Here is a 27,381-nt window from a genome sequence, read left to right on the forward strand (position 1 = left end):
GGTAATCCAAACCGTTAGTCTGACCTGCTAGACACCTCGTTAATCTTGCTGGGTTCAAACCTTGCGTCATCAGCAGGCAAAGTTTTGAAATAATTATAATAATAATAATATTAATAAAAAATTACATTTTTACATAAATTTTGTTAAAAACAAACATCAACAGCATAAGTTTTTAATAATTTACCACGATATTTATATGCAGTTTTGAAGAAATTAGCATGACCTGCTTGGCCCTCGTTAATCTTGCTTCGTTCAAACCCCCCTACAACCTTTCTGAGTGCTATAAAGCACTGACTCCAAACATTCACTCATAAACTAATTTATCCTATTGCCATCCAAAGCTTTAATTTATTCTTTTAAAATTCGTAATTTGGAACGCCAAATGTATGCAAAATCCCATTTTAAATTACATATAAAATTTATTCCTGTTTTTTAATTAAAATTTTGAATTTTTGTTCCATACTTTAAACATTTCCCATAGGCGTGTATGTAATAATAAGAATAGCTCTCATAAGTCTCAGCAAGAGTATAGACTCATCCTTATCCTTTTATTCTTCCATTCAAATATGATAGATAAACTAACAATGCTACATAACAATAATAAGAAACAAAAACGCAATAACTTTTTTTTTTTTGAGCTAACTTTCTTATTTAACATTATATTTAACAGGACACTTCAAATTAAATGGACATTTCAAGAAGATTGGTATAATCAAGACGGCCCATGCAGTTTCTGGGTCTTGTATGAGTGAATGTATTTATTGGTGTGAATGGGGAGGGGCTGATTGTGAAGTAGGTTCTCCACCGCCCCTCAGGTTGTGTTTATGACTTGGGTTGATGGCGGACATTTTGTACAAGTACCCCATCGACCCGAAATTAGTTGTTTTTTTTTCGCAACAGCAGAGGTCATTTAAACACTCAAGGTGCCGGTGTTTTTGAAAAAAAGCCCATTTGTATGTCGGGTTGGAATACAGGGCCGCTGGATTCGAACCCGGGACCTTTACCTTACAGTGATGAGCGCCGTGTCAACGCCTAATCCGTTGCGGCCACCGACGTCCCCAAATTAGGTTAGTTTATTATAGTGAACAGGTAGATGGGGGAATATTGAGTACTCCATCTACCAAAGAGAAAGAGTGCGATCAATGTGAATAGGTGTGTATGTATTTATTGTTGTGACTGTGTATTGAGTGTGTGTTGCAGTATTTTACTTCCCCTGGGGGCTGAAATGACCTAACTGTCTGATGCCCAAAAAAGTTGATAATTCGTTTTAAAGAAATTGTCAAGTGCATTTTATAACTGTATCAAACATTAAAATCGAACTATTATTTTCATTTAAAAACCCAAGCTAATATCTGACAAACGATTTTCCTATTTTGTGTATTTTCTTATTGAAATATTTTATATATTTTAATGGTACACACATCGTTAAAAAGCTACGTTCCTCTTCGTTCAAACGATCTATTTGATGTTAAAATACTTTTAGCCATGTTTGGATTATAACTGTTTCAATCAAATAAAAATTTAGGGGTCAAAAAATCGATAAATATAAATTCAAACAAAAATTTATATTTAGTGGTCTCTTGAGGTTCCTCATTATCGTGATTCTAGCGTTATAAAACCGTTTAGAAACCGACTTTCTCCGAAATTGGTGTAAATTGATTTTTTCACTGATAATTCCGACGACTTTCTTCGTGACTGCAGTGCACTAGTGCATTCCTAGTGCAACTCTAACATTATTTTTCTCAAAAACTAGGAGACCGATTTTAATAGTTGATAATTCGTTTTAAAGAAATTGTCAAGTGCATTTTATAACTGTATCAAACATTAAAATCGGACTATTATTTCTATATAAAAAACGAGGTTAATTCTGACAAATAATGTGTGGTGATTAGTGACCGTTAATCGATAATTATTCAGACATCGTGAGATGCGGTCTGGTGTGATGTAGGTTTCAGAAAAACATTTTCTTTGTCTTGCCAAAGTTTCGATTTTTATTGAGATCATCTTCAGGGGCTGAGATTTACTAACATTGTTTAAATTTAACAAATGCATGTAGGATGTGGAAAATTGAATTTATACAATGCAAAATATATTTTTTATATTCAATCAAAGTATTTCTACTCACTCAAAGTGTTTGTCTTCTGTGTAATTGTGCCATTCTTGCATGTCGTGTTGAGAGGGCCAGTGAGATTTTGCTATTTTGTGTTTATGTACGTTGGATTTTGAAGGGGTGGGGAAGGAAGTCGGTATAGAAAAAAGACATTTTTGTATAAGGCGTCGGCTTCTTTGAGGTGAAAAGAGCCGACGAAGGGAAACAATGTGTTGGTAATGGTTCGGCCCGATTATCCTTTCAGGATTATATAGAAAGGGATAAATAGGAAAAGGAAAGCTAAATTGTTGGATAAATAGACTATGAAAAATATTTGATGTGTGGAATGTAATGTAATGATATATGTATGTTGTCTATATTGAATTTTATTAATGATATTGGCAAAATATTGGGGAAAAAAAGAGCTAGTTTACTTGAAAAATATTTGGTTTTTAAAATTTTTTGGTTATTGATTAACTTTGATAGGTTTGATTGCAATCGACATAAAAAATGCTGTATAATAATACATTCACATTGGTTTAAGCAGGGAACACATTTACCCGATGCAACGCTATGCGACGCTACCCGTCGCCAATCCAAAGTCCAATTTTCCATAATATTGCATTACCCCCGTGCACATCTGCCCGATGCCATGCAACACTACCCTACTCAACGCTCTACGATTCTCACTGTCCAGATTTTCGTCGGGTAGCATCGAGTACAGTCGAAGACAACTGAACCGGACACTGATATTTTTATTCAAACTATATATATTATTGTCGTTGTATTAATTACAACATACTTTTTTAAAATAAACGAAATTAACCGAGATCAAAAATTCATTAGTTTTTTTTTAAATTAATTTTATTGGTTTGATAGAAAATTGATCAAAACACCGGAATACCATTTTTTGATATATTGAATTTAACTAACAATTTATTATACGGTTTTGCTCATAAAATGTAATTAACAATTTATTTCATGGTTTTGCTCATAAAATTACACCATTTTTGTCGAGTAACTTCAGAAGGACACTCATATTTTTTGTAGTTTCAAACTAAGTATATGCAATTTTGTCGTTATATTAATTACAACATTCCTATTTTTATATAAACTAAATTAAACGAGATCAAAAATTCATGTTTTTATAAAAATTATTTAATTACGGTGGTTAGGAAGAAAATTTATTAAATCAACCGGAATAACTTTATTTAAAACAATTAAGTTTAACAAACAATTTATTACATGGTAGTGCTCATAAAATTTAACTAACAATTTATTACATTGTTTTGCTCAAAATAATGCATTAAGAAAAAAAGAGGCGTTGCGATTGAGATACTGATTATTGTGATACACGCTGTGTGAATGGCGTGCGCTTGACGTCGCATAGACGTGCACACCCTACCAAAACGTGACAAGGCGTCGGGTAGCATCGAGTAGCGTTGCATCGGGTAATTGTGTTCCCGGCTTAGAAAGCAAGTAGAAAGGCGAAATAAAGGTATTTTAAAAAACGGAAAATTTCAAATTTTACATTTTTTGGCGAACGAGGGCCTATTTACAAGATGTGGTGCGTCTGATATTTTGGATCTGATATAAAAAAGTTTGATGCAAATCAGTGACACGCCAGACTGTCGTCCACTTGTAAGATCCGCTGAAGAATCTCGTCAAGAATTCTTCGAGATCCCTTGTCGAATTTGATTTCCTTATCAACTAATCCGGATTTTTAGAATGTAATGAAAAATTGTAGTTGGGCGATTTAAGGATGGGATTTGGAGGGATACCGTTAAAGAATGTTATCTTGAAGAGTCGACAGTCGAAATGAAGCGGGCATTCTGCTCGTGGCTCTTCGTCTTTCGATTTTAGCCGAACCCCCACCAGCACGTCGGACGGACAGGAAAACCCAACAGAGTGGAATGAGTGGACGGCCCTTACTTCCTTAGCTCTGACTTTCAGTTCTCTAGTGTCACCAGGCACGTTGTATCATTCTGCCGTACTCCATCAAAGAACCTAGTCAGAGCTGAAGCATGAAGTACCTGGTCTTCACGCTCACCCTCGTCTTCTTCGGTACGTTCTCGCTTGCCTTTTCCGAGTCGAGTGTATATCTATTTTTATGTGTTTTAGCCGTGGCGGAGGAGACCCTCGACGACAAGGGCTTGGTAAAGGAGCTCCAAACCCTGCAAAAGGCCGTCCCCGGGTTGCCCGGTCTCCCCGATCTTCTGGCAGGCCTCCCGTCCATCGATGAAGGCGAGGAAGCCTTGAAAGAGAAATGCATGAAAACCGGAAACAACGAGACTTATGAAAAAGCCGTGGTGAGTTTTTTTGTTTTCAATATTTCAATATGGAAAAGAGTTGATGAGACTGGAAAACAATTCGAGCTAATGAACCCATTCACCTTGGAATAGACACTCTTAGGCAATAGTTAATTATCCTTATTTAATTTTGAGAAAAAATCCTTGTCGAGTTTAATTTTATACTAGTTATGAAATTCTTTTTTTCCCCGTTTGACGCACCAACTAACGCACATTAAACGCCGCTTCAACTATCGCACACGTGAATGCCGCTTCAACTATCATCGAACACGTGAACGCCGCTTCAACTGACTGGTCAGCCTAGCTGGATGCATCAGTTCATAAACAGGATTTAATTTACAAATTCTCTACAAAAACTTCTATTAAATAAATAAATTTCTCTTCCAATTGGCTACTAATTTAAGCAATTCCATCTCATCAGATTTAATTGTTAAATTTAATTATTAAATCGTTGTTAGAATGGCCAAAGATAAAACCACAAGATAAGCAATTTTTTTTAATCATCCCTGATATTTTGTCTAGTCATCTTTTGTTATTAGTTTATTTGCTAATTTGCATAAAAAGTAAGATTATACATTAAAAAAACAGTTAGTATAAAATGGTCAATACGGCTGTATTCTTAACTTACAGTAATAATACTGTGGACCCGACAAACATCCGAGGTCATCATCGACCTTCTGCGTGTTTTTAATTCTTTTTCTGGTCTTTCACGTGGATTTTTCAACCTGCAGCCGTTTCGATCTGTTATTGACTCTGCTTTTTTATGAAACTGAGTCGACATCATAAAATACCAGCTTCTCATTTGTACCTCAGGTTGTCAACTACAGATAGATATAAAACGTACAGTACATATTATATGTATTACCAGAAGCATCGATGTCTGGGTTGAATCCTCTCGATTCTCACTAATAACTCACCCCAGAGTACTCTATATTCTGGTGGGATTAAACAATCCCTGAGATACAGGAAAAGCAATCTATGCCCGCCACTGTGCCTCAAGACTTTGCTCAGGTCTGATGATATTGCCTATAAACATCAAGCATTCAACGATTCAAATTGGTTGACCTTTATTTTATTCTTACATAACAGGCACCTAGGTGGTTGCTTTCCAGCCATTAGGTGCACATATTATTCTTGTATGACCTATGTGATATACTTATCAGTATGTCCTTTTCCCTTGTTGGCCCATTCTCAGTAGACCAGTGAACGACATCTTTCTTAGCCTGCCACAGTTTGGCTGGCAGAGTTATTTCTATTTTTACAAGCGGTTTTTCTATTCTCCTTAACTTATTATAATTAACCAATTAATTAATTTTGTTGTAAAAGACCAGCAATAAACTATAACAATTTTTATAACAAATTTGTAAAATAAACTAGTCCTGACTTAATTGTCAAAAAATATGTGCAGGGCTGAGCCCGTATGAAGGGAACCGCAGTGGCCAAGTGATTAGGGTATCTGACTCATATCAAATACCAATAGGACATTGATTTTTAATTGATTATAGTTTGAAAAATGTATTTTGATGTGGTGGACATTTGATCAACTTTCTTGGGGTGGCTACAATGGTTTAGGCGTTCACTGTAAGGTAGAGGTCTAGGGTTCGAACCCGACATACGTACAAAAATGTTTTTTTTTTTTCAAACACCTGCACTCTGAGGGCTCATATAACCCCCTCATTAAAAAAAGAAGTGGTTTGACTCCTCACCTACGGCACTCAATGAGTAGTTGGATGTTAAGCCCTCCTGTATGACGGAGATACATGGACATTTATTTCACTTTTTACTTTTAGATGCTGAGACCTGTACCAGTCATAAGTAAATTTTTAACCAAACCTAGTGTTGACCAAAAATATACCTTACAAAGTGTACTGTTGGATCCAGAACCAAGGTGTTTTCTGCCATAATGAAAACGAATCCAGTGAGGCTTGTCAGGTCGGATGATCACAAGCATCCAAACAGCAAGAAAATAACTGAAAAAACTGACACTCCAAATGTAAGACGGAGGTTCAAATTATAATATAGAATGAACAGGTTATCCATCTTGTTCATGCTACTAAGCAAAACTCAAAAATTTATTATGATTGAAGGCTGAAGCCATAATCTTGAATATTGCAAGTAGATTTTTATATTTGTTAATCGTTAAATCATTAGAAATAGTTTCAAAGTGCTGATGAAGGGGAGATGAATTCTTCAGAAGCTTAACAAAGGAACTGAGGGTTTTTCCCTTTCTTTCAACTTTCGCCTTATCCCTTATCTTTTATATATATTTATAATACTAAGGCTGATATAAATCACATCAAGATAACATGGTTGCCGTATAAGTCAACACTTGATAAGTGTAAATCAACACATTTACTTACAAAAAACAATTGTGTTTGTCATGTTTTGAAAGTTTATTTAGATATCATCAGCATTAAATACAATTATAGAATCCCTTGACTAATAATCATTAGTATGATTATTGGACAGAATTCTTTGCTGCTTATCTTTAAACTATGTACTGCATAGGAATAGTCATTTCTTAAGGGCATCTCATACTCAGTTCTTGGTTTGAATTATTAAAAAAAAAGTTAACCGTGGGCGATTTTTCCATGTTATCTAAAACATTAGTTAAACATGTAGTTAGACCTTACACCTTTCTATATTGTAGGAAAATTACTTTGCTTTATTATTATTATTTTTTATTTTTTTAATTGGCTTATTTGGGGTTGATGAAGAATACAATTCTTTCCTCCACTGTTGACCTAAACAAGTCTATTATGGAATCCCCTTAGCTTAAAGCTTTACTACCTTGGAAAGTGCGCCGTTATTCTTTATAAAACTGAGCACTTTCCTTGGTGCCTCTTCTTGGATCTCTTTAGGTACGAGAAATGTCCTACCAAAGTGGCTGTATAACAAATGGCCTAAGCGGAATCTGCTATACTCAGAATGGAAACAGATCAATCGATACTGCGCAACATGGTTGAAAACCACTTATCTGTAATTGTAATAAGGAAAGAATGCAAAACCCATACTGAAAAACAAAATATGCTCTGGTTTATGCTACAAAAACTCAATAATTCTGTTACTCTGAAGATTTGTTCTATGTATCACTACACTTTCGTTTATATAACATATAGAACAAGGGGACTGCGGTGGTCAAGTATTTAAGGTGGCTGACTAGCCCTCCTAGCAATCCTGGGTCCAGATCCTGGCAAAGTTCATGGCTTTTTGATTGGAAATGATACGTAAAAGGTTATCGTAAAGGGGTTTGTTTGACTTGGCCTTCTTGGCCCCCTACATCCAGTGGATGTAAAGCCCTGCTGTATTACAAGAATTAACTTGTTTTACTTCAATCATATAGAAAAAAACATAAGTGGTCCAAAATGCATGATAAATTTTTTTAAAGCATTGTAGAATCTCTATTTTTGGTTATTAAAAGATTAAAACCGACCATTAGTTAATAAAACAAAAAGTTTAATATGACTGGTCAAATATTTAGTTTCCATAATATTTATTTATTTATTTATTTATTTTTTTTTTTTTTTTTTTTTTTTTTTTTTTTTTTTTTTTTTTTTTTTTACGAGGGTTCGCAACAGCAGAGGTCATATAAACCCTCGGGGTGCCGGTGTTTTTGAAAAAAAGCCCATTTGTAAGTATGTCGGGTTCGAATGCAGGGCCGCTGGATTCGAACCCGGGACCTTTACCTTACAGTGATGAGCGCCGTGTCAAAGACTAAACCTTGCGGCCACCGACGCCCCTATTATATTTATTATTGCTATAATTAACTAATTAGTAAAATTTAATTACTTGGTAAGATAAAATAACATTTTTATGGTAGTATAAAATTCACATTATTCATCAATATATTATAATATATTTATTATATTATTAATCATATTATTCATAAAAATTTATATTATGTGTACTTGATTTTATGGCAGTATCTGGCTTAAACCGTTGTGGCCACTGATGCCCCTTAGTTTAAGTTGATTATTGTCTATTTTTTCTATATAATGTAAATATTATGTCGTATTTATTTGTAACTGTACTCCATCCTCTAAAAATAAATGAATGTGCAATTGTTTTCAAAAAAGTCACTATTTCTCAGCAACTCTCAGTGACGAATAGTTAATTAATTATCCCGTGGCAAATTGCAAACATTTGATTACACAGATTTGAAAATAAGAGGACAAGATTTCATATCATCGCTTTAAATTGTTTATTACCAGTGCTTTTATTGGTCTGAGAAAGTAATTGTATTTTCGTTATCAACCATTAATAAGTAACGATGATAAAAATGTAATTTGGGCTGGATATTTTTGTTCATTAATCATACTTCTTTGGTGTAATTAAACAAGAAATGTGAATAGTTGTTCAAGTTATCGGTAATTCATTAGTGCTAGTAATCTAGGAAATAAGTCGAAGTATTTTAATTATTCTCATAAATCAGTGCTTGAACACCTAGTCAGCCATTAGAGATGGGTTTTTGAAACGATTGTTCAAAATAAATTATGAAATGACAAAATAGTTCTCTTTATTAAACTCTTGGTAATCAAGAGGGTTTAGACTTTTTGTAATGCACCAGGAAACTCAGTAGATAACAAGAACTCACAAACAAATAAAATAAGACAGTATGATAATGAAATTTAATTACTGGAATAAGAGTTACATCCAACATTTTCCTAATTAGATAATTTAGTACTAATTCCTAGACAACTAGTTCTAATTTTTATTATTGTTTGTTGGAAAAAAATACAGGTCATATTTTTGTGTTAGAAATAATTAATAATGTTAAAGAGGGGTAAATTTATTCGGTGAATGTTATGTTCTATTTAATCCAAGAAATACTGAGGATTTGAACCTAAACTAAAGAGTGTGTTGTTTTAGTGACAGGTTGTTTAATCACTTTTAGAACTCATGAGGAGCAGTCCTCACAATTTCAACAAATTACTAAGCTAAAAGTTTTAAAAATAACTGTGATAGGTCAAAATGCTAACTAAGGTCATTTAATGACAACATAACTTACAGGTTTTTATATTATAAACCTGCCAATAGATGTATTTCCAAGAGGAAAATTAAGCTGATGGTCTTTTATAATGGGATTTTCTGGTCAGGTTTTATTAGATTTTTTCTTGTAATGTGACATGAATGATGGATAATTAAAAAAAAGTTTAAAGATTATGACATTGTCCATATCTGACTTCTCTGATTAATTAATCAATAATAATAAAGTGATTTTTGTCATTTAGCTGCATAGTCTTAGTTTGATCAACTAATGATTGAATAGTACATAATAATTAAAATCTAAACAAATACAAGTAATGGTTTTATCTGAATAAATCAAAAGTAGTGTTATGAGGGATTAAGTTTGTCACCAAGAATGGAGAGAGAAAAAAAGCTTGATCGTTCGTTTTAAAAATGCTGTGTCTGACAGATTGTCCCCTTGCTGTGAACCGATGTGTCAGTTAAAAGATAACAGTTTGCTTGTAAGCCAGATTCACCAGAACATTTTGCAGGTGTTGGGTGTCCTATTATTTAGTAGTATTTTCAGACCATTCTAACATTATTTCATTAATTTTATGCAGTTTTGCTTTTAGGTAATAATCGGTTCTTTATTTCATAATGTGATTATTTCGTCCTTTGTCTATATAGGATAACAATAGGACAACAGATGACTAAAAAATGAAACTATTTTTAGTAAAATGACAGATAATTCAGACCTCTCTAGATTTATAGATATCATGAAATATAAGAGATGTTTGTCATGCAAAATATTTAATAAAAAATCTACCTAACAATCTTCATTATAAAAATATTTCATTCTTCATTTTTTCAAGTAATTTTCATTCTTTGGACATCGAAATATCAGCCGTTTCTATTTCTATTTAACATTTAAACAAATACCATTTAAAACAAAAAAGAATAAACTCATTGATTGCCCAATTCACCTTGAAAAGACGACAAAATAATTAACCCAAGTGTCGTGTGTGAATGTCCTTGTCATGCTTGATTTTATACTTATAGAGAAAGTTTTTTTCTGTTCTGTTCGAATTTATACTGAAAACCTCAGCCAAAGTTATTGTTTAATCAATTGAAAAGGAATCAACAAGGCCGATAACATTATCTGTTCAATAGCCCAAACCTGTTTAATTCAGTGAATGAATGAATGAAAGAAAAACTAATATTTTTACAATATAAACCAAAATGCAGTAGAGAGAGAGAAGAAAAAACAGTAAATAGACAATGGATCAAAAAATCCGCCTGCTATATATATATATATATATAATATAAACCAAAATGCAGTAGAGAGAGAGAAGAAAAAACAGTAAATAGACAATGGATCAAAAAAAATATATATATATAGCATATAAACAAATATGTATATATATAAATTAAATTCCTCAAAAATTGACAAAAAAAATCCAAAAATTAAATTCCTCTCAGCTCATGTCTGTAGCTCCAAGCCTGCCTCACAAACCCAATTCCAACACAAATTCAGTTCAATTGAAATATAAAACAAACCATAAACTATTTATAGTGATTAGCTTGTCCGTGAAACACTGGTGGAACCTTGTCTTCAACTTTTTCTATAAATGTTGTTTAAATCTATGGGACTTTTTATGAAGAAATTAAGTCCGTTACAATTAAAATTTAAATATATGTTAGAATATTTTAAATCAAATAAAGAAATTAAGACTTTTTCCCTGTTTAAAGTCGGAGTTATTTTAATTGAAATATCTTTGCTAAAATAATCAGTTGTCCGAGTGATATGTTAACATTGTGTAATATTAAAACAAAAATGCACTTTGACCGTTGCACTACAAACAGCTTTACTATCTATTTGAAACAACCAACAAAATATTTATGATTTGCCCTTTGCAACATGCCGCATTTGTTGAAATTGGTCATATTTAGAAAATAGATGTTTATAAAAAAATAATGTTCATGTAGGACATTAAATATTATGAAGTGTTTCAATGGTTTTCTGGATGATGAAAAAAATGATGTCCTTTTTAGTGTATTTTTGAAATATTTCTGTACTATTACATTCTGCCTGCACTATTGATATATTGTTTTGATTTTCATTAAATAAATATTATTTATTTGAATTAGACAAAATTAAATGGTGTACTATCTGTAGGAATTTCATCTTCAGAAGCACTTTATATGTCAAATTTATAAGTGAATAAGATAAGTGACCCTACCTCCAAATTCCATTAATCTAAAACAAATCTAGATATCTTGTTTGTTATAAAAACTTGAGATGTTTTTGGTTAGTTGCTGTTGAACATTACTGTATTTAGCCGATTGCGAATGATGTTTTTAAAATTAAAAATTGAACGATGTTTTTGTTTATGGTAATTTATCATGCGGATGCGGAAATATTATTGTTGGGCAAAGTTGAAGTTTGGTTTCACAACACTTGAAATCTAATCTTTTCTTGTGCGTAAATGTTAGAAAACAATTGGATCAAAAGTCATAATACTTCTGATTGAGGTGAGCGATAATGGAAAAGAGGATGCACTTGATTTCAAGTGGGCGAAACGATAATTTTGTGTAAAATGACAAGCACTATTTCGTGATTCACAGATCAAAATCTAATCCGGCGTTTCCTGATTATAAAAACTTGTTGGTGTCTTGGGAAAAAAGTGTGAAGGGAAATGATTAAATTGAATTTAATAGGCACAAAGCAATGTAGTAACAAAAATGCTAATTTGTTATAATCATTTGTCCTTGTGAATAAACACAGCACATAGCAGTTTGTAATTTGTTTCTAATTTGCATGATCATCGCAAATCTTCATGGCAGGGATATCGAAAATCAATGTCATTAGAAAATGTTTGAACTTTAACCTTGGCTCAAACTTTTTTTACCGGTTTACACATTTTTGCATCCTTGATTCTGATATTTATTTTTTATAATCAGTCAAATACTAAATTGCTAATAGAGAAAATAATAAGGATATAAAAAGGGATAAAAAACAGTTTAGACGCTCATCACTGTGAAGTAAAGGTCCCAGGTTCGAATCCAGCAGCCCTGCATTCAAACTCGATATACTTACAAATGGGATTTTTTTTTCAAAAACAATCATACCCCAAAGGTTGATATGTCTCTACTGTTGTGCATCCTCATAATTTAAAAAAAAATATATATAAAAAAAAATAACGATGAAATATCAACTTTATTTGAAGCACCTGAAATTGAATAATTTAAGTACTATTCGAATCAATATCAGAATTAATCAGGCAAAATTGTAAGGCTTCCTTTTATTACGCTTTTAGTTGGAATAAAAAAAGAAAAGACATGCTATTCTGGGTTTTTGCTGACTCACTATGTCACTAGTGTGACTCGTGACTGCCTTATGACTCATAGTTTTTCTGTTATATATTCTGAACTTATTTGAATGTAGATTGAATTCACAAATATATTTCATTGTTTAATGAACTACTTAGTAATGGATTAAATTAATCGCACATTTGGTAACAAATTAAGGGAAAATAGTTATCTATGGGTACAAATCATATAAATGTACTCTGTTGAGGTGACATAAGAATATTGATTGTTGGATCAATTTCCTTACATTTATTATGCTTGTTAATTTTGCTTTTGCTTTTTAAGCCAGAATGTAGAGTATAAGCTTTTCTTCACTATTTACCTGTTTTTCAGCTTTGTTGATTAAATAAAAATAAAAAAAACTTAGAAATTATTTGAGGTGGGTATGTTCAATTCACATTTTGGAAAAGATAGTTATTACTCACAGACTGTTTTAAGCAGCTACTCAGATTTCGAGTATTAAATTTTAGCAACTTTCCGGATTTTGAACATTAAATAAATGCTCATTATCAGGTTGAAGAAATTACAAATACGTCTCTCGATTTGAATTGTTAGGTGTGTTTATATCTTCAGCCGATGAGTGGAACCATCTTTTCCAAAAAGTGAAAAAATATGTTAGTTTATAAACATTGGGTTTACAATAAACACTTTACTACTACTATTAAAAGTAATAGTAATAATAGACATGTTTTAATGCCTATCATTGGCTTGTAATTTTTCATAGATTTTTTTAGCATTGCCAGAATAAATGTAGAATAATAGATTGGCACATGAATTATATTTTTGCTTAAGAAACCAACAAATTGCTTAAGGGAATCCTTTAGTAAAATTTGAAACGTCTACTTTTTCTCAGCAAAGCAAATGCTAATCCATTGAAGGATTTTTTTAAAATTTCCAAATTTCCACAGTACTCTCCTCTCATCCCAATCAAATTGCCCAATCCTTATAGAAACCATCCTTATAATTCCACCAGACAACTGAAGAGGAGCTTCGCGTCCTTCTAAACAATGATTAGTCTTTGCGTAGTTGGGAGAACGACAATAGTCGACTCCTCTCATGACAGATGAGCTTTGTAAATCCAGCTCATTACATAATGTAAATAAGTTAACATATTGAATAAATAAAATGAACTGTTGAGATCTAGTAGTAATTGTTTTAAGAGTCTGTTTTACACAAGGTTTAATATGCCACAAGTTATATATGCTAATTAACGAGTGTAGACATAGTGCCAACAAGCTAGAGCTATGTTACTAAGAAAAAAATAATACAAAAAAATTGTTAAAATTGGCCATCATTTACAATGGTTGTACCTATCACCTCTGGTATATAGATATAAAAACTTTTATAAGCGTGAAAATAATGTACTTATAATTAAAACTAATGCAAAATTAATAAATTTACCAGTGGTTGGTGTCAAAAGTGAATTAGGAATAATAGAAAGAAGAAAAATTTACTCTTCAAAATATGAAAATATATCAAATTTTCATTTTAGAGATCAAAGAGAGTCAGAGTAGATTAGATTATAGTCAGAGGCAGCCTCTTTAATAGCATTGGTCTATTGTGCACCCACATTGTTGTCTAGAGCTTCTCATTAAGCTTAAATATTTTTACAAGATCCTAAGCTTCTTCAAGAACTCTTTCAGGCCCAGAATTTTCCTCTTCTGGGAGTAGAAAAATACCTATGTCTTTGCACAAACACAGATCATGTTCTGCAGTCTCTTCTTCTTTCTGGCAATATCTGCTCAGCTTTTTTCTACTGTACATATACTTACAGAGTTTTCAGTGTCCAGTTAGCTGTCCAGTTATTATTCTAGCCCTAGCTCGTTAGTAGTGTTGCTGTAAGTTTCTTCGATGGCCTTTGGAAAACTTTTTCGCATGCCTCTATCCTCATTGAACAGAGGACTTACTTTTAATACATTGCCTGATAGGTCTATATATTTGGCATTGGTATTCCACAAAAGGGTTAAGGCCAATAGAGGTCGAACTTACTTTGGCCAATTTATCGATCTCTTCATTGCCCCTCTACCTTGTAAACCCTGGTACCCAGACAAGGGTAATTTTTTTGTTTTTCCAATATCTGTCAGGGCCCTAATGCAATCCCAAACAACTTTGGACTTTACGATTACAAATGCCTTGAACTTGAAAAGTAATACCTCACAAAAAAAAAAAAAAAAAAAAAAAAAAAAACCGAGACCCTTATACATTCATTTTGGGGATCAAAGAGAGTTGGAGCATGCAGCTTGTAATAAATGCCTTCATACTTTTTCCAATGCATCAAAATGCTGATAACCCTATACACAAGAGGAGAATTAATGCTTGCAAAATTGCATGTGGCCAAGTTTTGGTTAAAACTATTTTTAACAAGTTTGAAGGTTAACCAATACTGAAATTGTATTCTTGCCAGGGAAAGGATTTTAAGAAAATTTTCAATGCAATGACAATTAGAAACTCCTTTATGGCTAATTGCTTGCAATTAATGCTAATTATAAATTTGGATGTACAATAATAAGATGTTTCGAAACCTTTGTTTTTACAAACTGCCTGTGATTAAACTGTCTTTCATTTATCTCAGCTTTTGTTCTCTTTTATGTCTTAGAAGATTAGTTATTTATGTTTGAAGTTATTATCTTAGTTTTGCTTTTTATTATGTTAGTTATATTCCCTTAGCTTCGCTTATCTCTGTAAGGGATTTTTTTAAAAGATCTGTGCTATCCTTGTGAATATAATATACATATGACTCGATTCAAGTAAGGATATTTTCCATTATTTGTTAATGTTCTGTTGCTGATGTAATTTCAATTATCTTGGGTTTCCATTAGTCTTTTTATGACTGAAAAAACATTATAAAAAGTGAAACTTGAGAAGTATTTTGTAGGCAAGCTACATTTGGAAAAGGTGAACACTTCCATAAAATAGTTACTATAAACAAAATCAGCCGTTAGCTTATTTATTTTATTTATTTATTTATTTTTTTTTCAGGAAGCGAATAGTGAATTTCAGGCTTGTGTTAAATCTTTGGTCAATGTTGAGGTGATGATGAAAGAAATAAAGGAAGCGAAACCAACTGGTGATCTCGATTCAGTATTCAGGAAATATTGCCAGTCAGTAGGAACCGAAATTATTTTAATATGCATCAAATTCAACTCAAAACTTCGCTTTTTCAGAAAAACACCCACATTGCGAGAGTGCATTTCTAATTTTACGGACGCAATGGCACCTTGTTTGGACCCGAACGAAATCGCTGGAAAAAACATCGCTTTGAACCTGAGTGATTCTCTGATGAAATTCATCTGCCACAATGATGGCGACAGGATAGCATGTAAGTATTGAAATAGACATTTCTTATAAAAACGGTTTCAATATAAATCTTGTTTTAGTGTTTATCGCTGAAGGAGGGCAAGAGTGTCTTGAAAGCAATGTAAAATACGTTCAATCTTGTTGGAACGAATCGTTTGTTGGCACTGACCTTAATACAACCAACCCAAATAGTATCGACCTGCTTTTAGATGAAGAAAAATGCAGGTATGGCCCTTGAAAAATTTATTTAAAAAATATTTTTTTATTATTCTTAATTTATAATTTTCTTCCCAGTAAAATGAACCAAGTGCAAAACTGTATTGTGAAACATTTGGAAAAATGCAGTGAGCCAACTCCCGCCAATGTCATCAATAGTATGTTTGAGTTTGTTAAGAAGAAGTCACCTTGCTACCAGTACGACACAGATAGCTCCTCATTAGTCACTTCATCTGTACATTATATTGTTTTCTTTGTGTTTGTATCTTATTTGTTTAATTAAAATCAAAATTTGTCAAATTTTTTGTTGCAAAATTTATCCATTTGAGGATAAAAATTGCTATAAATTAATGGTAAATATGTCTATATGTGTATATTAATATAAAAAAGCGCATTTGTACCATGTTTCAACCTCACCATAAGATTTTTAAAAAAGAACTTAAAAAATGTATTTATTATATATGTTGAGTTATTTTTTTTATATAGTAAATAATAAATGTTTATAAAGTAGTTAAACTATTGAAATAATCCTCTTCCTCTTTTAGCATAAGTCTATACAGTTAAGTAAAATCCAAATTTTTATGCATGATGAGGCCTTAAAATCCTTATGTGCTAAGGCTTATTTCATTTGCCATAATAATAATTATTACATTTGAATCATTAAAAATTACATAGGGTTGGAAATGTTTGTATTGCTGAAATTTATTTTTTTAATTTAACGAGGGTTCGCAACAGCATAGGAGGTTATAGGAGGCTTCCAGCCAACATTTGAATTTGATAATGGTTTTTAGGGTAAACATGCTGATTTTTTTTTTTTTTTTTTTTAATCCAATGAACGACAAATACCAGCGATCAAAAAATCATCACAGCAAAACAAATTGAATCAATTACCATAAGATAATAATTAATAATAATTATTATTATAACGTGTTACACTTTATATTATTATTATAACATATTATTATATTATACATTATATTATAACATGTTATTATTATACCGTGTTACATTCCTTAAAAAACATTTCTGGTAAATCTTTACGAATTTTTTTCTATTCATCAAGAACAGCCATTTCCAATTCTTCTAGGGTGTTAGGACGTAGGTTTCACCGTCGTACTCGTCGCTTAAGTTAGTCCCAAATGTGTTTGATTAGGTTTTAAAGTGAACTTCAAGCCGACTACATAATCACCCAATTCCAAACTGATTCAGATATTCTACCACAATATAATACAGGGTGGCCCCAATCGATTCAGCCACACTTCCAGATCTTATAGGAAATTGAACGCTGAGTAAAAAAGGTCCTTTGAACCTGTGTCCGCAAACCCTTCAGTTCCGAGCTACAGGAAAAAAACCATGAAAAACCACGTTTTTTNTTCAGCATAGGAGGTTATAGGAGGCTTCCAGCCAACTTTTTTTTTTTTTTTTTTTTTTTAGTTTTTTTTTTTTTTTTTTTTTTTTTTTTTTTTTTTTTTTTTTGGGTGACAAATATCATCGGTCAAAAAATCATCTCAGCAATACAAATTGAATCAATTACCATAAGATAATAATTAATAATAATTATTATTATAACGTGTTACACTTTATATTATTATTATAACATATTATTATATTATACATTATATTATAACATGTTATTATTATACCGTGTTACATTCCTTAAAAAACATTTCTGGTAAATCTTTACGAATTTTTTTCTATTCATCAAGAACAGCCATTTCCAATTCTTCTAGGGTGTTAGGACGTAGGTTTCACCGTCGTACTCGTCGCTTAAGTTAGTCCCAAATGTGTTTGATTAGGGTTTAAAGTGAACTTCAAGCCGACTACATAATCACCCAATTCCAAACTGATTCAGATATTCTACCACAATATAATACAGGGTGGCCCCAATCGATTCAGCCACACTTCCAGATCTTATAGGAAATTGAACGCTGAGTAAAAAAGGTCCTTTGAACCTGTGTCCGCAAACCCTTCAGTTCCGAGCTACAGGAAAAAAACCATGAAAAACCACGTTTTTTATCTTATTCGTAAAATTGTTAGTAAACCGTTAGCCTGACCATAAAACAGCTCGAACCAACATCTGTAGAGGATTAATTTCTGTGTCGAATGAGATTAAAACCAGCCTGATCGGCCGAAAATTTCATTTTTGGCGATTTTTCAAAGTTAGGAGGTGAAGGGGTTCACAAAATTCACCATTTCTGACATTTTTATCAAAAATTCACAACTTGAACACCCTATCAAAAAATTCACCGTTGCAAAAATTAATCTGCAGAAATTAATCCTCTACAGATGCTGTTTTGTGGTCAGGCTAACGGTTTGCTAACAATTTCACGAATAAGGTCAAAAAATGTGGTTTTTCATTGTTTTTTGCCTGTAGCTCGGAACTGAAGGGTTTGCGGACACAGGTTCATAGGACCTTTTTCACTCAGCGTTCTATTTCCTGTAAGATCTGGAAGTGTCGATTGGGGCCACCCTGTATACTCTACGGGACCTGGCATTATCTTGCATCACTAACGTGAGGGGCAAATGACATGTTCGTTCTTCAATTAGTCTTGTAAGTACTATGAAGTTAGAGATCTTCATCACACAACAACCAATACTATGCGGGCATCCAGGAAATGCCCCCCACACGTTCCCATATGAATTGAAACCTGGATATTTTTTTTAAGTGTGGTAAGAAGAGGTCCACGAGGCACGTATTGGGTTATTTTGTCTCTGAGGTTATTTTTAATGAGCTTTTTTCTTCAGTCCTGGAGTAAATTGAAACATAACGAACTTGTCTTTTTAAACCTCATTTCCCGTAATGCTGCTGTTTCATAGAGCCTGATGACAGATGAATCTATCGTCTCCCCCATCCATAGACAAGGTTCGACCCTGTCCTGGCCTTCTAGTATGAAGCTTTTTCTCTGAAGTGCTGAAGAACCCTTCCTATTTTAGCATGATTTACACTGTCTCCTGGTGACTGCGCTGGGTTTAATAATGTTATGCTTCTGACACTGTCATACTCAAATCAATGCAAATTAAGAATAAGTATAATATCAAATGAAATCAACGAAGGGCAAAGATAAACTGAAAGTGGTTGTTAGGTATAGCAGAACGGTAAGGCATAATTCCTCTTTTTGAGCAAATAAGATTAATCAGTACAAACGTAAACAAAGCATTTTTTAATGATTATTTGGACTAGGATAATTTCTAATATAGAAAGATATTGGATTTAATTTTAAACTAAATAAATTAAGTGATACATTAAATTTGTCCAACAGTGTATATTTTTAAAAAATAAATAAAGTAAATATTGCAAGTCCTCTTGCATAGAGATTCTTCAGTTTGCAGAGTTACAGGTTAATTGTACATACGACAAAACCAAAATTTTTAATTTAAAAATGCCCTTAGTTCATTATCTCTTAAAAGCGTGAGTGTCAATAGTTTTGATATTTGGATTATAGATAGTTGGTGGGTTTTGGTCTGCAAGTCTGTGAATTCTTGAACTGCTGGTACTGAATCACTTATTGGGCCCGTCTTTATTTGTAGGTTTGTTGAACTACTCAAACACATTAAGTCATTGCTCCATCTCCAGGGTTTGTTTTCTTGTATTGCATAAGGGGAAAGGGTTATTTATCAACTAAACCTTATCAAACACTGCTCTGCCTCCTTTGCTTACCAAATGCTGCACTTTACATTTTTCCCTTAACTTATCTGTTATGTAAATATATTGAGTTGCACTTTATCTAAACTGCACTTGTAAACTACCAGGAAATGAATAATCTCAGTCTCAGTATAGCCTGGTTGAAAAATTTCAATCGTTACTACCAAGCTTTCCTATTTTAAAGACATCACCAGGACAAAAACAACTTAAAAATGTGTACAAATTGACATAATTTTACATACAACTCAGCCACATTTCCAAGGACTGTAAGAAATAAAGACTGTGTAAGGCATTACAATCTTTAAAAAAATCACTTTCAAGATTCCCAAATTTATGCAACTCCTTGGTTCCAATATCTTATCCTTAGTTATTCAGTAATTAATCAGTTTGCATAAATCAATTGAAATTTTCCAAAAGATAAGTTATTTTGATGGTCATAATGAAATATCCTCACTACATAATAAATTTAAAAAAGGAAAAAAGTACAGAAACTTAATCTCTTGAGTAAAGAACGTATGAATGTATAAATTTTTTGCAACTGACTAAAGTTCTGAAATTACTGATATTAATTCTATTTTCATATTTAAGTACCCTGTGACAAGAAAAATTATAAGAAAATTATTAGTTGTATTTGTTTTTGGTAAATCATGGTAACAGTTTCATCTTTTGTGATATAAGTTTAATGATTAATAAGATGACTAACAATGATAAACATATGAAGAACATTTTTAAAATAATTGTTTTAAATTAAAAACTCAAAATGCCTTGCATAATAACTTTGTGTTGTATATTTGTGTTTGTTTAAAACTATTTTTATTAGAAAATTTTGAGTGACTTAGACAATATATTCTTACTAGTTCCTTCCCACATCTTAATCCCATAACAATATGGATTATGTTAAGGTGAAATAAACTGATTTTAGCAACAGGTAAATTGCTTCTAAGAATTCAATTTGTAAACGGTTTCCTGATTCTCTTAACCATGTTTTGATTTGAAAATTAAAGTTGAAACGTAATTTTTTTTTTCCTTGCAGGAACAATTTAAACTGTTTCTGCACGAATGTAAAATAATTTTCTGTTTGTTTAAATCTTATGTTTTTTTAGTGAAAACTAAACTGCTCAAAAATGAATTTGTAATTAATTGTATTTGTAATTTATTCTTATTCCATTAATTTTAGTTAAATTAATCGATATATTCTTGTTAGTTGGATAAAACAAAATAGGAAATACAAACCAAAAACAAGCAAATGTTAATCCTCATTTTTAATAATGGATTTACTTAAGAATAGTAAGCAAGAAGATTACTCATTTTGTAAAAACAAAACAACAAAAAATCACTTTCTTCATATTTTCTCCATTTTAATCAAGTTGTATTGTCTTTAACCATAGAAAGACATAATCTTGAACTAGAAGTTCACAATAATATTGTGAGAATGAGTCATCGAGGTCACTGGCAAGTGGATATCGCATAGGCAGTTGGCATATCTCAGAGTGAGGTCTACCGGGCTTTAGCCTGATTCCGAGAGACTGGAAGTGCCAAAGGAGGCCGGGTAGTGGATTTCAATGAATGGCGACGATGAGGAGGACAGAAATATTGTCATTGATGCAAGACGGAACCCTTTCCATAGTGCCCGCCAGATCCTGAATGAAGTACAAGATGTTTTGGCAAGGCCTTTATCAACATAAACAATTTGTAATTGTTTGTGGAAAGTTGGTCTCACATCGTATGCCCCTTTGAGACAACTGGCAGTAACACCTCGCTACCAGCAACTCAGGAGAATATGGTGCAGCAAATGCCTAGAAGAAAACACCAATGGGAATACCAATGTGCATTTCTGTCTGTGATAGCAGGCGCCGAATTGCTCCCTTCAGTGCTGTTTGGAGGGGACGGTGTAATGGTCTGAGCTGGGATTTACACTGGAGGACGAACTGTACTCCATGTTTTAGAAGGCAACCTCACTGCAGTCCATTAGGTCAAAGAAATTATCGAAGAAAACATTCCTCAAACCAAGGTTCTAATTGGCAGGGATTTTCAATTTCTGGATGACAATGCTAGACTTCATAGAGACAGATTTGTTCATCAATGTTACGAAAACCTGAAAATTTCCCACCTGCTGCTCCTTCCCACATTGTTTCCAGACCTCAATCCCATTGAGCACGTGAGCATGCGAGAAGACTTTTCGATCACCATTCCATAGCCAGTCGACCTGCAACAACTGAATGAATGTTGCCACATCTACAGATGAAATTAGTTAGCTAACTAGGTTTTAGCTAATGGAGGACATTATACATGGCATTAATTGTTTAAAAAAATTATTGTGTCCAATAAACAAAATCATGGAATTAAAACCGTGTATTTTGTTATTTTTCAAAATCCTTTAATTAAATTTTCCTTCAGTGAAAATAACTGATAGGGAAAGTAAATACTACAAAATTGGCAATATGCCTATTAATTTTTGAGCAGTTTATACAACATTAATTTTTCTAAATTTAAAAGCAGACAGTATTGATCAAGCCAATCTTTTATGTACCAAAATTCTTTAATAATAAAGTTAGTAATTTCATATTAATTTTTTGTTGGATAAATGATAGTAGTGTCAATCGCATAACTAAAGATTTCCCCATAAATGTTAAATTTTAATAAATACACTTAAAAAATTCTAACGTGCCAAGGCTTTTTAAACTATTCTAGAGTTTGATACTTGTTGATTTCAATGTGTTCAAAATATGTTTTGTTATAATGATAAAAATATATTAAATAATTAATGAAATATTTATGTTTGTTGATGTCAGTTCATAAAGTTTGAATAAATTGTTATTAAACTAATGCCTTCTTTTTGTGTAAATACTCTTTATCATAAGAGAAAAAAATTTTCTATGGCAAATAAAACTTATTTTTTTAAATTGAAATAGATCATTTTGTTTCTAAATAATAATAGAACAATATAACTAAAAAAATATATTATTAATTACTTTACAAATTTTATTTAATTTGCATCAGCCTCAAAAGTCATTTTTTTATCACTAATTGTGAACAAAAATACAGTTGCAAAACTTTATACAATCTTAGCAATTTCATATTCGTTTGTTTCTTTACAGAATGTTTCAACTTCTTTGTTCCTGACACCGCCATTGTCAAGCGTCTTTATGATTTCATTTTTGATTTTTCTTGATATTGAAGAGATTTCTTTTTGCTGCTGTGACAGTTTGGACATGAGCTGTTTGTACTCCTCTTTCATTGCTTCCAGTTTCAAAGGTTCTTCACCTTCTTCAATGTCATCTATTTCAGCTTTTAACTCATCCCCATCCATTGTAAAACTATTGTAACGGCAGTTTCAGGAAACCTTTGAATTTATTGGACTAAAACAAATGCTTTAATTTGGAACAGATTTTTTTTCTTTATAACTAGTCATTTGTTTTTGCCACTTCAGGGGACTGTTGTTTTATAAACTTATTTACATTGCAACAAATATGTTGTATTTGTATTTATGCTTTTTGGGATGTATTCATGTATGGATGTGTTCATGAGTCAGTTCAAATCTACACCCATGTAAAAAAAAATTTTCACTTGTCTAATTGGACTGAATTTGTATAGATATTAATTCCCAAAAATTGTCCTTATATTATCCTCACAGCTTTAATTTTTCCTTTCATAAAAAAATATAGCCTAGGTTTTCAATATAGATAAAAGATCTCATTGGTTAAGATCTTACAGTTTGTACACAAACATAAGAACAAAAGTTATTTACCAGAAAATATAACCTATTAGAGATAACCTACACAGTTACTATCAATTAAAAGGAAATATCATGCAAAAAGTTTAAAAACTTATTGGCTAAATATATTTGAATTCATCAGCAATTAACAATAATAATAATAATGTGGAAAGTTTAGGAGCTGTCAAACTGCTGAGGTGATTGCGCTCTCTGCGCGTTTTTACTTCTTTTTTTGGTCTTTAATAGATCTTTTTCAGCCTGCATCATGATATGTTACTGACTATCTGCTTTCATATAAAAACTAATTTGATATTTTCGAATGCTAGCTTCTCATTTGTACCTCAGATTATCAATTACAGAATATGTATAAAACAAACAATATACAAATACATCACCACAAACAGTAAGCAAAACAATTTTGGAATATTGCAGTAGTATAAAGCTTTTGTTAGCACCCTTCGACCCATAGAATCATTGATATTATAGATAAATTTCTGTAAGATAAAAAAATCCTAGGCTAGGCAAGCCTTGGTTTGGCAAGAAAGTTTAGTACATGAGCTAATAAGAATTTTTATCTCTTACCTTTTCTAGTTAGACAACAAGAGGAATACTCTGAATTGTATGAAATGAATGTAAGGTAGCATCCTAAACCCCATATTGTTAAAAATAACCGTTTTGGCCTGTGCCCGGTATATACAGCTACTCGTGTTACAAACTTTGCCCACAGATTCTACATTCAAAATGGAACCAAAAAGTCCTAATGGTACGTATCTCCGCAGTTTCGGAATTATTCCCCTTTTTTTTGTTTTTTTAAGATTTCACGACCTTGCTTCAATAAACAATGATAACTCCAAAACTAAAAGGTTTTGGCCAAATCTGTTGATACCATTGAAAACTACGTTAAATTTCCAATAAGATGTGATCAATACTAAACTTATAAACTTCGTGAAATAAGTGTGTTAGTAGCGAGAACATTGACATATATATTTTTTTTTCAAAGTTGAAAAACTCACTATGGTGATTCTAAACTACTATTTCCAAATCTAGAGACCAGCAAATTTCAGAAAACGTACTCCATTTAATATCCTTTTTAGTGGTGTTATTACTTTTTCAAATATGAAGAAATTGATTAAGGACAAGAAAAAACCGTGGATGAAGGATTTTTATGGTGGAAAGATTAATAATAATAAAATAAAAAACTTAAGGTAATTTTGAATGAATTTATTAAACGTGTAAATTTTGATTCGAAACGCTCTCCATTTTTTGAACGAAATTTAACCTTTCAATGGTATCAACGGATTTGTCCAAAAACCTTTTCGTTTTGTAGTTATCATTATTTGAAGCAAGATCGTAAAATTTTACAAATTCAGAAAAAGTGGAATAACTCCGAAACTGCTGAGATTCGGACCATAGTTAATTAGGACTTTTTCGTTCCATTTTGAATGTGGAATCTACGGGCAAAGTTTTGTGACACGAGAAACCCTGTATATTTGAAATTCGTGTCCTCAATTCAAGTAAAGAATGTTCGGAATTTGGTCGGAAATGCTAATAAAGTGATCAGAGCACCTTAATTCATGGAATAGTCCTTTTGAAGGGTAGGCGCAGGAAATCTATTATGATTAAATCCCTTACACAATTCCAAACATCATAGCGACTCACCCGACCGTCTCATGGTCGGATTATTGAGTTTTCGTTTTTCATTTCAGTTCCTACTCAATTTTAACACCTTATTATTTTTGATCACTCTATGGGGATGAATCTCACCAATTGAACACGTTTTTCATTAAATTGTTGAGTTTATTCTGACAAGTTATTGTAAAACAGCTCAGTGCTAGTGAAAGAGGCAGTAATGAGATATTATCAGCTGTTTCCCTAAGTCCTAAATAAGCCACAATTTATTAGGATAAAAAAGCCCATAAGTAATTTTTTGAAAGATATTTTGTTCCCTTCTTGTTCATAAATTTCAATGCTATTATGTATCAGGCAATTAGGCAAACATTCGGGTTAATTTTAAATACACTTTAAAGTCCTTAAATACGATTTTTATAGCAAAAAAAGACATTTTTGGTTTGGATTGAGAAAAAACGTTCTCAGATAAAATAGGCAAATGCGTCATAATTTCGTCAAAAAATTTATAAATTGAATGCAAATTGTAAATCTGCTCGTACCATTCTTGTAATATAGTTAGCAAAATTATATAATTTTCCATTCGCTTGAATAGGACCATCAACTGAAGATTATATTAGGGTGTGCTATATATGAGATCATAATAGATAAGATTGATACTTTAGAATAAATAAAAGTTTACACATTGTTGAGAAGTCGATTGGTAGGTAAAGTTTCACTGGAAACGCAAACTACGATCAAAAAGACAGCTAACTTAAATTGAAGCTATAACGATTTACTAGCTAAGATGCTTATAGCTTCAAAAACAATTTTCCCATTCAGAGAGTAGTTAGGCCAGACTCATTAAGCAACAGAGATTAAGGAGGGACCGCATTTCTGGATGTGATTTGTTTTCGAAGTGTCAAACCACAAAGATTAATTTAATACAATGGATATCAAGTAAAGTTTCGTTAACTTACTAGACAAGAATGAACCATTAATTCTGATTCCAAGAAAATATAGCAATTATTTCTGTCGCTTAAATAAAATCTGATTACGTTCCTGGACGTAACATCTTCACAATACAATTTGTATGGCCAATGTGAAATTAATCCTTCCTTAAATCTTTAATATTTTTAATGGAGGAAAATTCAACGGATCGTCAACCAGTACATGCCTTGATAAATTAACTTTACGGCGTACAGTTTATCAGTTTTGCAAAAAACGCNTGATAAAGTTTGGGGTAAAATAAAAGACCCCCATTGACCAGGGGGTCCATTTCTCGCAACAACTACAGCAATTAACAAACTTCCGAAGAAACTTTTGTAGTAAACGGAAAATTTACGCTCAAGGACAATTTGAAACAGTACTTGTATGAATTTCACCTCGAGTAACAATTTTTTCAATTTAATGTATTTATTGTTACAATCTGTTACTTCACCTTTGAAGAGGACTCATGATGTACATTGTTTACAATACACGCTGTATATAGTTCAAGAACGAATCTTAAAGATAATAAAATTTTAATATTATTTTTATTATTACCATATCAAATCCTTTATCACGTGAGTGTTGGAGGTCATAACCATACCTGTCTGATTCACGGACGAGCTGGCAAATGTTACAGACCGCAAAAATGTACCAAACGTACGATGATCCTTCACTGGGGGGCCACCAGTTTGCCGCTCGATCATCTAATCAGTAAATGTTTCATTAAAATGAATTTGCAGTCGACAAAAAGCAGATATGGGTAACAGATAGACCGAGGTCATCCTCATTCACCATTTTGTAGACAAAGGGAATCCGAAACAAAGCACTTTACAAGAGTAGATGGAGTAATCCACATTAAACAGATTTGGCCCTTTGTTCAGGACAACAATAACAGCGCCCATTTGATATTGCATGATATTTTTAATGCCGGCGATGTCCCTCTTTGGTGAATATAAAATGGGCCGCTGTCAAAACATCGCTGCTGGCACTATTTCAGATTTGTAAATGAAAGATTTCATTATTTATTTGCATTGTAAGTTGTTGAACAATATACTTCAGCAATTTTTTGGTAGTCGGGACTGCGTACGCGCTATCCCGGTTTTAAACAGCAAAAAATATAATACAGTACAATTAACGGTTATAATAGTTAGTTATACTTATTTTGAGATGCGGCCTGGTGTGGCTTAGGTTTAGAAAAACA

At 32.2% G+C, this 27,381-nt stretch overlaps 1 protein-coding gene across 1 annotated transcript; it reads left to right on the forward strand.

Moving 5' to 3' along the window:
• The first annotated feature begins 3,976 nt into the window (after positions 1–3,976).
• Positions 3,977–16,591, forward strand: LOC106662302 (27 kDa glycoprotein-like). The gene is made up of 6 exons (XM_014386310.2): positions 3,977–4,153; positions 4,211–4,398; positions 15,694–15,815; positions 15,879–16,033; positions 16,092–16,236; positions 16,306–16,591. Exons 1-6 carry the CDS (start codon positions 4,114–4,116, stop codon positions 16,508–16,510), a joined length of 855 nt encoding a protein of 284 aa, XP_014241796.1. The 5' UTR covers positions 3,977–4,113; the 3' UTR covers positions 16,511–16,591.
• The last annotated feature ends 10,790 nt before the right edge of the window (positions 16,592–27,381 follow it).

Source organism: Cimex lectularius, unplaced genomic scaffold (assembly GCF_000648675.2).
Source record: "Cimex lectularius strain Harlan isolate CLEC.00 unplaced genomic scaffold, Clec_2.1 scaffold132, whole genome shotgun sequence".
NCBI classification, from domain to species: Eukaryota; Metazoa; Arthropoda; class Insecta; order Hemiptera; family Cimicidae; genus Cimex; species Cimex lectularius.